This window comes from Perognathus longimembris, chromosome 8, assembly GCF_023159225.1.
Source record: "Perognathus longimembris pacificus isolate PPM17 chromosome 8, ASM2315922v1, whole genome shotgun sequence".
NCBI lineage: Eukaryota > Metazoa > Chordata > Mammalia > Rodentia > Heteromyidae > Perognathus > Perognathus longimembris.
In genome coordinates this window covers 66,283,485-66,296,436 of record NC_063168.1, presented here as the reverse complement: position 1 = coordinate 66,296,436, position 12,952 = coordinate 66,283,485, and the positions used below count along the sequence as shown (strand labels likewise).

Genomic DNA, 12,952 nt, shown 5'->3' with positions numbered 1-12,952 from the left:
AAATCAGGCATTCACACAAAGGAGGACACTTTAGAGGATGAACACAAAGGGGCAATTCCTATGTGCATCTGGTCATATAAAATAATATTTATTAACATGAACTCTGAGAAATGAAAACAAAAGAATTTTTTCTTTGTTGCTATTTTCATTTTTGTTTCTTTTTGTCTTGCTTGTTCATTTATCTGTCTTTGGGAGGGTAAAGGGGGCACAGAAATGGAGGGATAAAGGGCGAACAAATGCAGCAGTGGTACTTACTAGATACTATGTTGAAAGTGAAGTATATAACTTGTGGGTGGGCATGGGAAGGAAAAACTGGGAGAGATTGAGGGAAGGGGTGATTTTGACCAAAAAAGGTACTCTTTACCTGACTTATATAACTGCAACTCCTTTGTACGCTAGCTTTATAATAACAATAACACATTTAAAAATACCTTCAAGGACAATACCTAGGCCCTGAATTCAAGCTCTAGGACTGGTGTGCGCGCGTACACACACACACACACACACACACACCACAACCCCCCCCCAAAAACTGAAAATATACAACAACAAATGCGGGCATGGATGGATGCAAGATAAAAGAAACCCTCACGTAGTGTTGGTGGGAATGTAAGTGAGGGTAACTATTGTGGAAATCAGTACAGAGGTTCATCAAAAACTAAAACCATACATGCCTTATGATTCCAACATACTACTTTTTTTTCCATCTGAAAGAATATAAATCAGCATACAGGAGAGATATCTGCATAGCCATGTTTATTGTAATATTGTTCACCATAGCCAAGCTGTTGAATTCGCTGAGATGCCCAATAATAATGAATGGATAAAGAAAATGTTACATATTTTATTCACTTATTGGTTGTTGGGCATATCAGCTGATTATATATAATGTATATAATATGTACATGCATATGGAATTTTACACATACAGTATGTAATGAGTGTGTATATATTACACATACATTCCATGGAGTGCCACTCAACCATAAGGAAAACTGTAATCTTTGCAGGAATATCATGGAATTGAAGATCATCAAAAATAAGCCGAGCTCAAGAAGCCAAGCATGGTGTATTTTCACTTATTTGTGGACACAAATGATGATGATAATGATGCTGATGATGACAATAGTAAGAATGGGACATGAATATAAAAGGGTGTGGCCTGAAGGTCCAGTGGAAGGGAGGATTGGTAAAGGAAAGGATACTGGGGCTAAAGAGGATCAAGGTGTGAGAGAGATAAGATATATAGATAGGTAAAAGTAGCCCAGTGAAACCCACCAAAGATGACATAAGAATACAATGGAGGTGGTGATCTCGCTCAAAGTACACTATGCAACTGTGGAATTATCACAAGAAACACTTCTATACTACTGTCTGCTAATTAAAAAGTTAAATAAAACTAGAGTAAAGTAAGAATTTATAAAAAAGAAAAAAATTAGGGGCTGGGGGTGGTATAGCTCTGTGGTAGAACACATCCTTAGCCTAAGCAAGGACCTGGTTTCTATCCCCAACATCAAACAAAATGCATTATGTTCTCACAATGTTCAGGTCACAGGTACCTCTGTGTTGTGTAGAAGAAATTTTATCTCGTCTGGCCTTTGCTTTCAGCTTCTGGGAGGTAATCTCTAGAGTCTTTGGAATGTTATGCTTGACAGGAGTGGCCTATATTTGCCTGGGAAATCCTAGGTCAGGCTGATAGTAACGCTGTGTTTTGGTGAGTGCTTTGGGTCATAAAGGATCAATTTGACCTCTGGAGGGGCTAGAAATTGAGATTAGCCACATGGTAACTAACCATATCTGTGTGATGGAGCCTTAATAAGAACTCCGGATACCAATGAAATTTAATGTTGAGTTAAATGTATCATTTACTATTAATAATGCAATATATATTATAATATATGTTTGTTACATACCTGCATATGTATGCCTGTATTACTATACTTTAATCTCCTCCTGATATTACTATCAATCCTGCTTCCTGAGATTCAGCCAATGAAACTCAGCCAGAGATCAAGTTTCCCATATGCGTACTACACATTTTTAACTATTCTAGCTACTTTGAATAGTAAGTTAATTCTTCAAACAGTGTATTACTTACGTGATAAGTATTACTAATTGATGGATGAATAGGGGGAAGTTCAGAGAACTTGTTCAAGGTCGTACAGTTATGAAGACCTAGAGCTTGGTTTGGATTCAGCAGTTTCATCCAGAACCTGTACTATGGTTTTTGTTTTATTTATTTATTTATTTTATTTTATTTTATTTTATTATTATTATTTTTTTTTTGCCAGTCCTGGGGCTTGGACTCAGGGCCTGAGCACTGTCCCTGGCTTCTTTTTGCTCAAGGCTAGCACTCTGCCACTTGAGCCACAGCACCACTTCTGGCCATTTTCTGTATATGTGGTGCTGGGGAATTGAACCCAGGGCCTCATGTATACGAGACAAGCACTCTTGCCACTAGGCCATACCCCCAGCCCTGCTGTCTTATGTTTTGAGACAGGATGTCATTATCTATCTCAGGTTTCTTTTACCTCAGCCACAAGCTATTAGGATTATAGACTTGAACCATCATGCCTAGCCACACCTGTACTCTTATCCACTTCCTTCTATCCTGTTGAAGAACAAGCTCTTTTTTTCTCCTCCTCCTCCTCCTCCTCCTCCTCCTCCTCCTCCTCCTCCTCCTCCTCCTCCTCCTCCTCCTCCTCCTCCTCCTCCTCCTCCTCCTCCTCCTCCTCCTCCTCCTCCTCCTCCTCCTCCTCCTCCTCCTCTCCTCCTCCTCCTCCTCCTCCATTTGTGCTCCTCCAAGTTGCTGGGGATGTCAGGCATGCAGTATCATGCTCAGTCTTTGGTTGAGGTGGAATCTTGAAAACTTTTCTTGCCTACCCTTCAATAGCAGTCCCAGATCTCTTGCAAGTAGGTAGGACTATAGGCTTAAGCCACTGTGTTTGGGCTGGGTCCTCTTCTTCTGATCATCCTGGTTCTTCCTTGAGGCAAGGTTCATGCAGTTTTCATTACAGGCTATCTGCCTTGGGATCTTTGTTTTCTGGTAGAGTCCAGAGGAAAACTGCTGCCAAGATTTCCTAGGCTCCTCATTTGTACAGCTGTTTCACATGCATCCAACCATCATCCCCTAAGAATTGCTGTGGAACTTCACAAAGATGTTTAGTTTTTCTTTCTTTCTTTCTTCCTGTTTCCTTTCATGCACTCAGTCACAGCACTGTATACCTCCGGCTTAGAAAACCTTTCCTCCTGGCATTTTCTGAGCTTCTGCAGACCATCTGTGCCCGGGTCTGAGCTGGGCAGGTAGGAGCTAGATCAGCTCCTTTCAGACCACACCCTAGGTCCTTGACCACTGGCTCCGATTCCTCCAGCGCTGTAATTATTAACTCCTTCAGATTGCATGCGGACAAGAGCTGTAAGAGCCTCTGCCTCTCACCTCTACCCAGAGACAGTGTCTGTTGGAGTGCCAAGATGAAGAGAAGTAAGGAGTGGGGTGGCAGCGACGGGGTGCCGGCACAAGAGCCAGGCAATGGGGCCTCAGGACTGACAATGAGGAGGGAGATTGGGCTGTGGAGCGCTGTGTCTTTCAGTGCTGGCTGTATGATTGGCTCTGGCATCTTTATGTCACCACAGGGAGTCTTGGTTCACATGGGCAGCCCTGGAGGCAGTCTTGTGGTCTGGGCAGTCTGTGGCCTCCTGGCCATGCTGGGTGCCCTGTGCTTTGCTGAGCTGGGTGCCCTGATTCCTGAATCTGGAGGAGAATATGCCTACATCTTACGGACCTTTGGCTCCTTGCCAGGCTTCCTGGTAGCCTATACTTACGTGCTAGTGGCCAGACCCGCTGCCATCGCTGCTGTCTCTCTGAGTTTTGCTGAATATGCCCTGGCTCCCTTCTACCCTGGCTGCACCTCACTGCCCCAGGTTGCAGTCAAGAGTGCGGCTGCTTCCTGCATCCTGCTGCTCCTGCTGGTCAACGTGTGGAGCTCTCGGCTGGCCACCATACTGATGAACGTGTGCACGGCCGCCAAGGTGTTCTCATTGCTGATCATCGTGGTAGGTGGGGCTGTGGTGCTGGTCCAAGGTCATGGCCGAACTGAAGTTTTCCTGTCTGCCTTCCAAAACACAACACTACAGGCAGGGAGCATTGGCATGGCCTTCTACCAGGGACTGTGGTCCTTTGAAGGTTGGGGTAGCATCAACTATGTGACGGAGGAACTGAAGAACCCAAAGGTGAGTTCCCTGCCTGTGCTCATGGGACTTGAATACTAGGCTACCAACTACCTTTTAGGTGAGTTTTATAAATCCTCTTTTCTCGGGAAAGAAGTGAACTTTATAGCATCACCCTATGGTCTCTTCTCCTTGCCCTCTCAAGTAGGTACTATTCACTCCATTTTCCACATGCAGAAAGTGAAGTTTGGAGAGGGGAAATTAGTTTGAATTTACATTGCCCAAAGAGGTCATGATTAATGGCTTGGCTAGAGAGCTGGCATTTTCTCTACAGAACACCACTGTGAATACTTAATTCAGACGCCAAAACCTGGGAGCTACTTGTGGATACAAGCTACTTGGGAACGAAGGAATGAGCCAGTCCTTCTTAGTTATCCTACCTGTAAGCCTGGGGCTGACTGTGATCCTTGGGAACAGGGCAGCTTGGGGCTTCCTTGGGGCATTTTTTGTTACTATGGATATTAAGTCTTTGCTATGAGTGTATTTGCTTAGGGTGTTATTGTTTGATGGTGGTGGTGGTGATGATGATTTTACCCTTGTAGGAGTTCAGGACTGTAAGTCTTTTTCTCTGTGTCTCCTGGACAGCATTAGGCCTTATAACAGCTGAGTCTTGGAGAAGGCTCCTTGGAGGACGGTGGGGGAGAGGTTGGGAGAATAGTGACTTAGAAACTGAAGTTCCTGAGTAGAAAGAGAACCAGCCATCCAGGGACTTACGTTTTATTTTAGCATATAATTCCGTGTGCTTCAGTTACTTGTCTAGTAAATCCGCCGCCATAATAGCTGGGGTACCAGTGGTGTAATTACTCGTAGCAGATGGCTGGGGCTGAGTACTGGAAGCAACTGTACAGCTGTCACTCTTAGGTGACTGGGTAGTGTGTGCTCAGGTTGGCCTTGGGGTAAATACTGGGGGCTGTGGAACAGATGCAGAAGCTCCTTTAACTTACAGTGCTCAAGCTGTCTCTCTGAATCTAGGCCCCAGCCTTGGAGTTAGGCTGGGGAAAGAAGGGGGTAAGGACACTAAAAAACAAATGAGACAAAATTCTAATGCTTGCGGTGGGGATCAGCAAAGTTTTTCTAAAAAGGATCTGCGTTAAGATTTTAGGACCCATGGGCCATTAATATCTATCACAACAACTCAACTCTGTTGCAGTAGCATGAATGCTGCCAGGTAAAGAAGGGTAGAGGTGTTCCAGTAGAACTTCATTGACAAAAAGCAGGTGGCAGGCTGGATTTGGTCCACAGCTATAGTTTTCTGGTCCCTACTGGATCCAGAGTATTTTTTCTTTTATGAAAATGGGTTTGTGGGCTGGGAATATGGCCTAGTGGCAAGAGCACCTGCCTTATATACATGAAGCCCTGGGTTCGATTCCCCAGCACCACATATATAGAAAACGGCCAGAAGTGGCGCTGTGGCTCAAGTGGCAGAGTGCTAGCCTTGAGCAAAAAGAAGCCAGGGACAGTGCTCAGGCCCTGAGTCCAAGGCCCAGGACTGGCAAAAAAAAAACAACAAAAGAAAGAAAGAAAGAAAGAAAATGGGTTTGTTGGGGCTGGGGATATGGCCTAGTGGCAAGAGTGCTTGCCCCATATACATGAGGCCTTGGGTTCAATTCCCCAGCACCACATATATAGAAAATGGCCAGAAGTGGCACTGTGACTCAAGTGGCAGAGTGCTAGCCTTGAGCAAAAAGAAGCCAGGGACAGTGCTCAGGCCCTGAGTCCAAGACCCAGGACTGGCCAAAAAAAAAAAAAAAAAAAGAAAAGAAAAAAGAAAGAAAAAAAGAAAATGGGTTTGTTTCAAAGCATAGCCTATGGTAATTCTCGGAATGCCAGCATCTGAGATCCGGCACTAACTTGGCCCTCCTAGGCATGCGTGAGGAGTGTCTTAGTTCATTTCATACTTTTCCTCCCAAGAAACTGTAAAGCTGTGACAAACCAGGGCCAAACTTATGGGCAGATTCCCTGAGCTTTAAGTGGAGAACTAAGAACCCTGAGAGGGAAATCAGGAAATCAGAAAATCTCACTGTTCTGTGGTGTCTTGGCTAGATTCCAGGCTGGGACTCAGCTGGTTTTCTTGTTTGTCTGTTTGTTTGTTTTTTAACAGATGCCTATTGGCAGGAGGGCTTCCCAGGGAGGTCAAGTTCAAAAGTACACCAGGCTCTTTGCCCCTGAATAACTGTGGGGCTGGGTCATATATGCTAAGTGCTTACCTTGCTGAGGGCATCCTACAGGGAGGCCTGCTAGGGGGACAACCTTTGCTACTTGGCTACAAGTCATCTCACCTGGGCCCAGGTAGAGCCAGCCTGCTAGGGAATAGCAGATGAATGAGATCTTGAACATTCCTGTTTCTTCTTCTCTGCTCTGATCTCTTGGTTTCCCCTGCGAGAAATTCCTGTCCTCTCCATCCACCTAAATCCCTTCCACTCTTCAAGGAGAACCTAGTTGATGTTTCATCTTCTCCTGGAAGTTTTTTTTTTTTTTGCCAGTCCTGGGGCTTGGGTTCAGGGCCTGAGCACTGTCCCTGGCTTCTTTTTGCTCAAGGCTAACACTCTGCCACTTGAGCCACAGTGCCACTTCTGGCCATTTTCTATATATGTGGTGCTGGGGAATCGAACCCAGGGCTTCATGTATATGAGGCAAGCACTCTTGTCACTAGGCCACATTCCCAGCCCCTTCTCCTGGAAGTTTTGATGATCACTCTTTCCTTCCCACCAGGTCAAATCCTCTATACCCGTGCTGCTCTGATTCTGGTTCTTGCCTTTTTAAGTCTCCTAGTTCATTTGCCTGAATGCATGTCCAGGTTGTAGGAATCACAAACTTGTGTAGGAGGGACCAGGAAGGGCTCCTGGAAATTCTCCTCTGGGGCCTAGAATGACCTTGCTGGCTAACACAGGTTCCTCTCTCCAACTCTGCAGCGAAACCTCTTGTGGACACTGATAATTTCCATTCCGATGGTCACAGCCTTGTACCTCCTGGTCAATATCAGCTACCTGCTGGTGCTCTCACCCAGTGAGATCCTCTCCTCTAAGGCAATGGCTGTGATGTGGGGGTGAGTGAGTCCTGGAGTATGTCCTGGGACACCAGACATTCAGGATGGGGAAAGGTAGTGCTCTTTGTGTATTGGGACTTGCCTTCGAATGCAAGGCTTACTCCGTTTCTTGGGGCAGAGATGGCCCTTGTGGCCATCATCTAGTTCTTTCAGAGTTCCTTCCCTTGATCTTTCTGTGTTCACAGGAATCAGATTCTGGGGTCCTGGGCCTGGCTGATGCCTTTAGCCGTTGCCCTTTCAACATTTGGTTCTGTCAATGGGACGTTCTTCGGCAGCAGTCGTGTGTGCTTTGTAGCTGCAAGAGAGGGCCATATGGTGAGAGATGGGGTTCGTGGCCAGGCAAGGTGGTGAGCACTGCAGAAGGGGTGCTAGAAGCCTGCAAGCTATGTTTCCTCTTTTCTGAACCTAGCAATTAGCCTATAGCAAGACTTCCCTAATGAGACATGGACTCTTTTCTTCTGAGAGTCAGACTTGAGCATTCCACGTTGCTCAGCTTCATTTTCAGGTGTCAGGGTGTTTATGGCCCTGGGTCACATGAAGTAGAGGGTGATAAGAACATTTGTGTATAGCAAGAGTGCACACACCCTTGTTCTGGCATCTGGTCCTCTAGGTGAGCCACAGGGATGGACAACCCAGAAATGGTGCTGTCCAGTGATTATTAGCTTGGGCACAGTGGGGAGATATTCCTTCTGGAGTTCCTCTGGGGACTCCCCAACACCTGCTCTGCTTTCCAGCCCAGTCTGCTGTCCATGCTTCACGTGCATTGCCTCACACCGGCTCCAGCCCTGATGTTCACCACAGTTGTGGCTTTGATCTTGGTCATCCCAGGAGAATTCAGCACTATCGTGAACCTCTTGAGGCAAGTGAGACTTCTTCTAGGCTGGGGCTCTGGGTCGTGTATGTCTTGCATGATAGAGTCCTGTGGGTACCTGCACACACATGCACAGATGTATGAAAACATGTGTGTGTTCTTTTGGAGCCTTCGTGTCTATCCACTTGCACTGAGGCACATACATATAAACACACGCATAACACCACTTGAGCTCTGAGTTTACACATCCACACATGCACTCCTATAAACACATATGCCCACTTCTGGAAGCCCAGCTTCAGTGGGGGCATGAGTAGGCAACACATTTCAAGCATTCTTTTCTGGTCATGTTTCCAAAATTAGATATGGCTCTTTCTCTCTCTTGTTCTGTTCCCCCCTCCCCCCCACCAATTCAGCAGGACAGATGTTTTTACCAAAAGATAGTCGAAGACTTCAGTTGTCATTGTTATTATTTTCCTTTTTTTTTGTTCCTGTATGATATGGAAATGTATTTGGGCATTATTAACACTCTTTGGAGCCCTTGGCCATGGTGTGATTTTTTTCCCCCCTTTTTAGTCTGGATCTGTAGTCTGGATTTGGTTCCAGGGTAATATCAGTTGAGCTCCATTAACCCATACCAACCTGTGTTGGCCCAGCTAGTGATTGCATCACAGTGGAGAGATGGCCTTTTTTGTTTGTTTTTGTTTTTGCCAGTCCTGGGGCTTGAAGTCAGGGTCCGAGCACTGTCCCTGGCTTCTTTGTGCTCAAGACTAGCACTCTACCACTTGAGCCACAGCGCCACTTCTGGCTTTTTCTCTTTATGTGGTGCTGAGGAATCGAACCCAGGGCTTCATGCATGCTAGGCAAGTACTCTACTACTAGGCCACATTCCCAGCCCCTGGGGAGATGGTCTGACCCACTTTTACTAGTTTTCTCAAGAGAGAAACCACAGGCTTAATCACAGAAAAAAAGTCCATGTTTGTCTTTTTTTTTTAAAGCTCATTTGAAGCTGAGTTGACAGGCACATCCTTTTTAAAATATTTGTATTGTTATGACAAAGGCAATGTACAGAGGGGCTGCAGTTGCATGAGTCAGGTGAAGAGTACATTTCTTTTTGGACAATGTCACCCTTTCCCTTGCTCTTTCCCAGTCCTCCGCCCCCCCCCCCCCCAAATGATACAGTTCATTTTCAACCTAGTGTTTAGTAAGTACCATTGCTGCATTTGTTCACCTTCTGTCTGTCCATTTCTACAGACAGGCAGATTCTTAAGCCAGCAGGCAAGCCTAATGTTGGGTGCAGAGAGAGCTCTGGCAATAATTCCGGCATGGTATGTTCCCACCCTTGGTTGTCTAATTAATCTGGAACAGAACGTACTGTGCTTGGTATGGCTCTCTTAAGAGCAGTAACTAACAGACATGCATCTCCCCTCTTTCCTCTTTTCCCCATGAGAAAGAATAATATCAACTCTGTAGTGAGCATGGGGGGGGGGGGTGTCTTTGGGTAGAGACTGAGGAAGGGGACTGGGAATGTCCTAGCACAGAGCCAGAATCTTAGGAAGAGCCATTCTATCTAGGAACCACCATTTCCTAGCCTTGGCCTCAAGAGGTGGCTTGCCTTTGACCTCCAGACACGGCTTGGTCTGGATTCTGCCTCCATCGTTAGATGGAGCTTTTATGAGATGAATAGCAGCCACTCAACTATAGACACTGAAGAGGGCAGAGATGAGGGTTTGATGGGCTTCTTAGTAGTCCATATGTCATGTCATCAACCATTAGTGCAAAGCTAGACTGGGAGTAAGGGCCCTCTGCTACGAATGGGCCAGGCTCTGCAGTGAACACCAGCTTCCAGGAAACATGAACATATCTCCCATTCCTGGAGTACTTCCTCCTAATCCATCCAGAGTGCTTGACTCATGTTTTTCCTTGTAGCCTCCTATCCTGGATTGTCTATGGAACCACCATTGGCTGTCTCTTGTACTTGAGGATAAAGACAAAGAATCTTCCCCACATTTATAAGGTAGTTTGGGGGATAGATATTGGGAGTGTGTGTGTGAGTCTGTGTGTGTGTGTGTGTGTGTGTGTGTGTGTGTGTGTCTGTGTGTCCCAGTTCTGGGGCTTAAACTTTGGGCCTGGTTGCTGTCCTTGAGTTTTTTCATTCAAGGTCAGTGCTCTACCACTTGAGCCACAGCTCTATTTTGGCTTTTGGGTGGTTAACAGAAGATAAGAGTCTCATGGACTTTTCTACCTAGACTGGCTTCAAATAGAGATCCTCAAATCTCAGCCTCCTGAGTAGTGAATATTACCAGGGAGCCTTGGATTTTTTTTTTTTTTTACCTGAGGCTACTATATGAGGAAACTTTCTGGATTATAGTCTCATCAAAACCCAGAGAAACGGGGCTGGGGATATGGCCTAGTGGCAAGAGTGCCTGCCTCATATACATGAGGCCCTGGGTTCGATTCCCCAGCACCACATATACAGAAAATGGCCAGAAGTGGCGCTGTGGCTCAATTGGCAGAGTGCTAGCCTTGAGCAAAAAGAAGCCAGGGACAGTGCTCAGGCCCTGAGTCCAAGCCTCAGGACTGGCAAAAAAAAACAAAAACAAAAACCCAGAGAAAGAACATGATGGGGGAAAGACAGGCACTGGTGGCTCATGCCTGCAATCCTAGCTACTCGGGAGGCTGAGATCTGCGGATCACGGTTCAAAGCCAGCCCTGGCAGGAAAGTCCATGAGATTCTTATCTGTAATTAACTACCAAAAAAAGTGGACATGGAACTGTAACTCAGGTGGACAGAGCATCAGTTTTGGGGAACAAAGCTTAGGAGCAGTGCCCAGGCCCTAAGTTCAAGCCCCGTGACTGACAAAAACAAACAAGCAAACAAAAAGAATAAATAACAAAGGAATACCTTCACCATTATATTTGGCAATTTTTTTTTCTTATTTGCTTTTGGAAATTGAATCACAAAGCACTGCTGTGGAGTTAATCATTTCTCCTCTGGGGGACCGACCCTAGAGGAGAACAATGGAGGACAGATACAGGGGGTACGTAGATAGCAGAGATGTTCATACTGGACCCCAAGCCTTTGCTTCCTAAATTAGTTCTCTGTAGCCCAGAAGGTGACTCCATTGGCCCAGTCAAGATACCCTGGCAGGGGCTGGAAGAGAGGAGCTGATGGTAGTTGTAGGCAGCGAGGAGCGGCAGAACCTCCCTTTGCCACACATCTGTCAGGAGCCAAATGCTTCCTCTGTGCCCACTGCAGGTTCCCACCATCATCCCTGTCATCATGCTTCTGGCTTCTCTCTACCTGGTACTGGCACCGATCATCGACCATCCCCAGATGGAGATGTTGTACCTGTTCCTGTTCATGCTCAGTGGTTTCCCGGTGTATTTCTTGCTGATCTACTTCCAGTGCCAGCCCAAGTGTTTGCAGAAGGCCATCTTGCATCTCCAGCTGCTTTTTGAAGTTGCTCCGACCACGAAAGAGTGCTGACTGGAGGGCTGGACAGGTTCTACACTGCCCTCTTTGCAGACCCCTCCTCTCCATCCCTCACAAGTGGCCTTGCCAGGTTCTCAATTGGTTCATTGTGCATAATTCTAGTAAACTCTTAAGTGCTGTAACGTTGTTGTGGGGCTTGGGGTTAGTCACTAGGACAGTGCTCCCCTTTTCTTTAAGAATCACTTCTTTAATCAGCCTCATGCCTGTTATATACTTGACTCTGGGTATAAATAGCCATTTGGTCAGTAATTGTCACCTAGGTGGCCACTGTGAAATACGTTTATTTTCTGAGATTTTTGGAATGAGAATTCTATTCAGTCTCTGTTGGTTGTCTGAGCTGAAGAACTTCACATCTTGGGATTTTTTTTTCTTTGCTACTCCTGGGGCTTGAATTCAGGGCCTGGGCGCTGTCCCTAAGTTTCTTTTGCTCAAGGCTAGCACTCTACCACTTGAGTCACAGCACCACTTCTGTTTTTTTCTGAGTAGTTTATTGGAGATAAGCATCTCACAGACTTTTCTGCCGGGTCTGTCTTCTAACTGAGATCTTCAGATCTCAGCCTCCTGAGTATCTAGGATTACAGGTGTGAGCCACTAGTACCAGGCAAATATTGGGACACATGAGGTCATTTCCCATCATGTGGGCAGAGAAGTAGAAAAAGCCACTGTGGTAAGAAGAATGAAACAGATACACAAAAAAATAAAGAATGTAGTGGTAGAGTGCTTGTCTAGCATGCATAAAGCCCTGGGTTCGATTCCTCAGCACCACATACACAGAAAAAGCCAGAAGTGGCGCTGTGGCTCAAGTGATGGAGTGCTAGCCTTGAGCAAAAAGAAGCCAGGGACAGTGCTGAGTCCAAGCCCCAGGACTGGCAAAATAAACAAATAAGTAAAGGAAGGAAGAAAATAAAGCTTACTTGAATTTACAAAACAAAGAGAAAAAAGAAATAGATATACAATGTGATTTGTTGAACAATTATGTATGCCTGAAGATTTTGGATATTTGGAGCATGGATCTTACAGGATAGCAACCTTGTTCCTGACAGTTTTCTATTTCTGATCCCTGTCCTATCATATGATGGTCCTTCTAGATTTTCTCTCCTTCTTTCCTTCCTTCCTTCCTTCCTTCCTTCCTTCCTTCCTTCCTTCCTTCCTTCCTTCTTTCCTTCCTTCCTTCCTTCCTTCCTCCCTCCTTTCCTTCCCTTCTTCCCTCCCTTTCTCTTTCCCTCTCTCCCCATCCCTCCCTTCCTCCTTCCTGTCTCCCTCCCTCCTTCCCAACACGCCTTCCCTCATTCTCTTCCTAAGTTCCTTTCTTTCCTTCCCCTTTTCTTCCTTTTGCAGTGCTAAGGGTTGAACCCAGGGCCTAACATATGCT

The 12,952-nt window shown here is 45.9% G+C and overlaps 1 protein-coding gene across 2 annotated transcripts; it reads left to right on the top strand.

The window, feature by feature from the left end:
* Window positions 1-3,438: 3,438 nt before the first annotated feature.
* On the top strand, window positions 3,439-11,947 carry LOC125356702 (b(0,+)-type amino acid transporter 1-like). 2 transcript variants are annotated; one of them, XM_048353375.1, is made up of 6 exons: window positions 3,439-4,230; window positions 7,140-7,273; window positions 7,459-7,588; window positions 8,008-8,132; window positions 10,014-10,101; window positions 11,344-11,947. In XM_048353375.1, exons 1-6 carry the CDS (start codon window positions 3,472-3,474, stop codon window positions 11,572-11,574), a joined length of 1,467 nt encoding a protein of 488 aa, XP_048209332.1. In that variant the 5' UTR covers window positions 3,439-3,471; the 3' UTR covers window positions 11,575-11,947. The 2 variants fall into 2 exon arrangements, with proteins under 2 accessions (XP_048209332.1, XP_048209333.1); XM_048353376.1 differs by lacking the exons at window positions 10,014-10,101; window positions 11,344-11,947 and adding an exon at window positions 9,343-9,498.
* The last annotated feature ends 1,005 nt before the right edge of the window (window positions 11,948-12,952 follow it).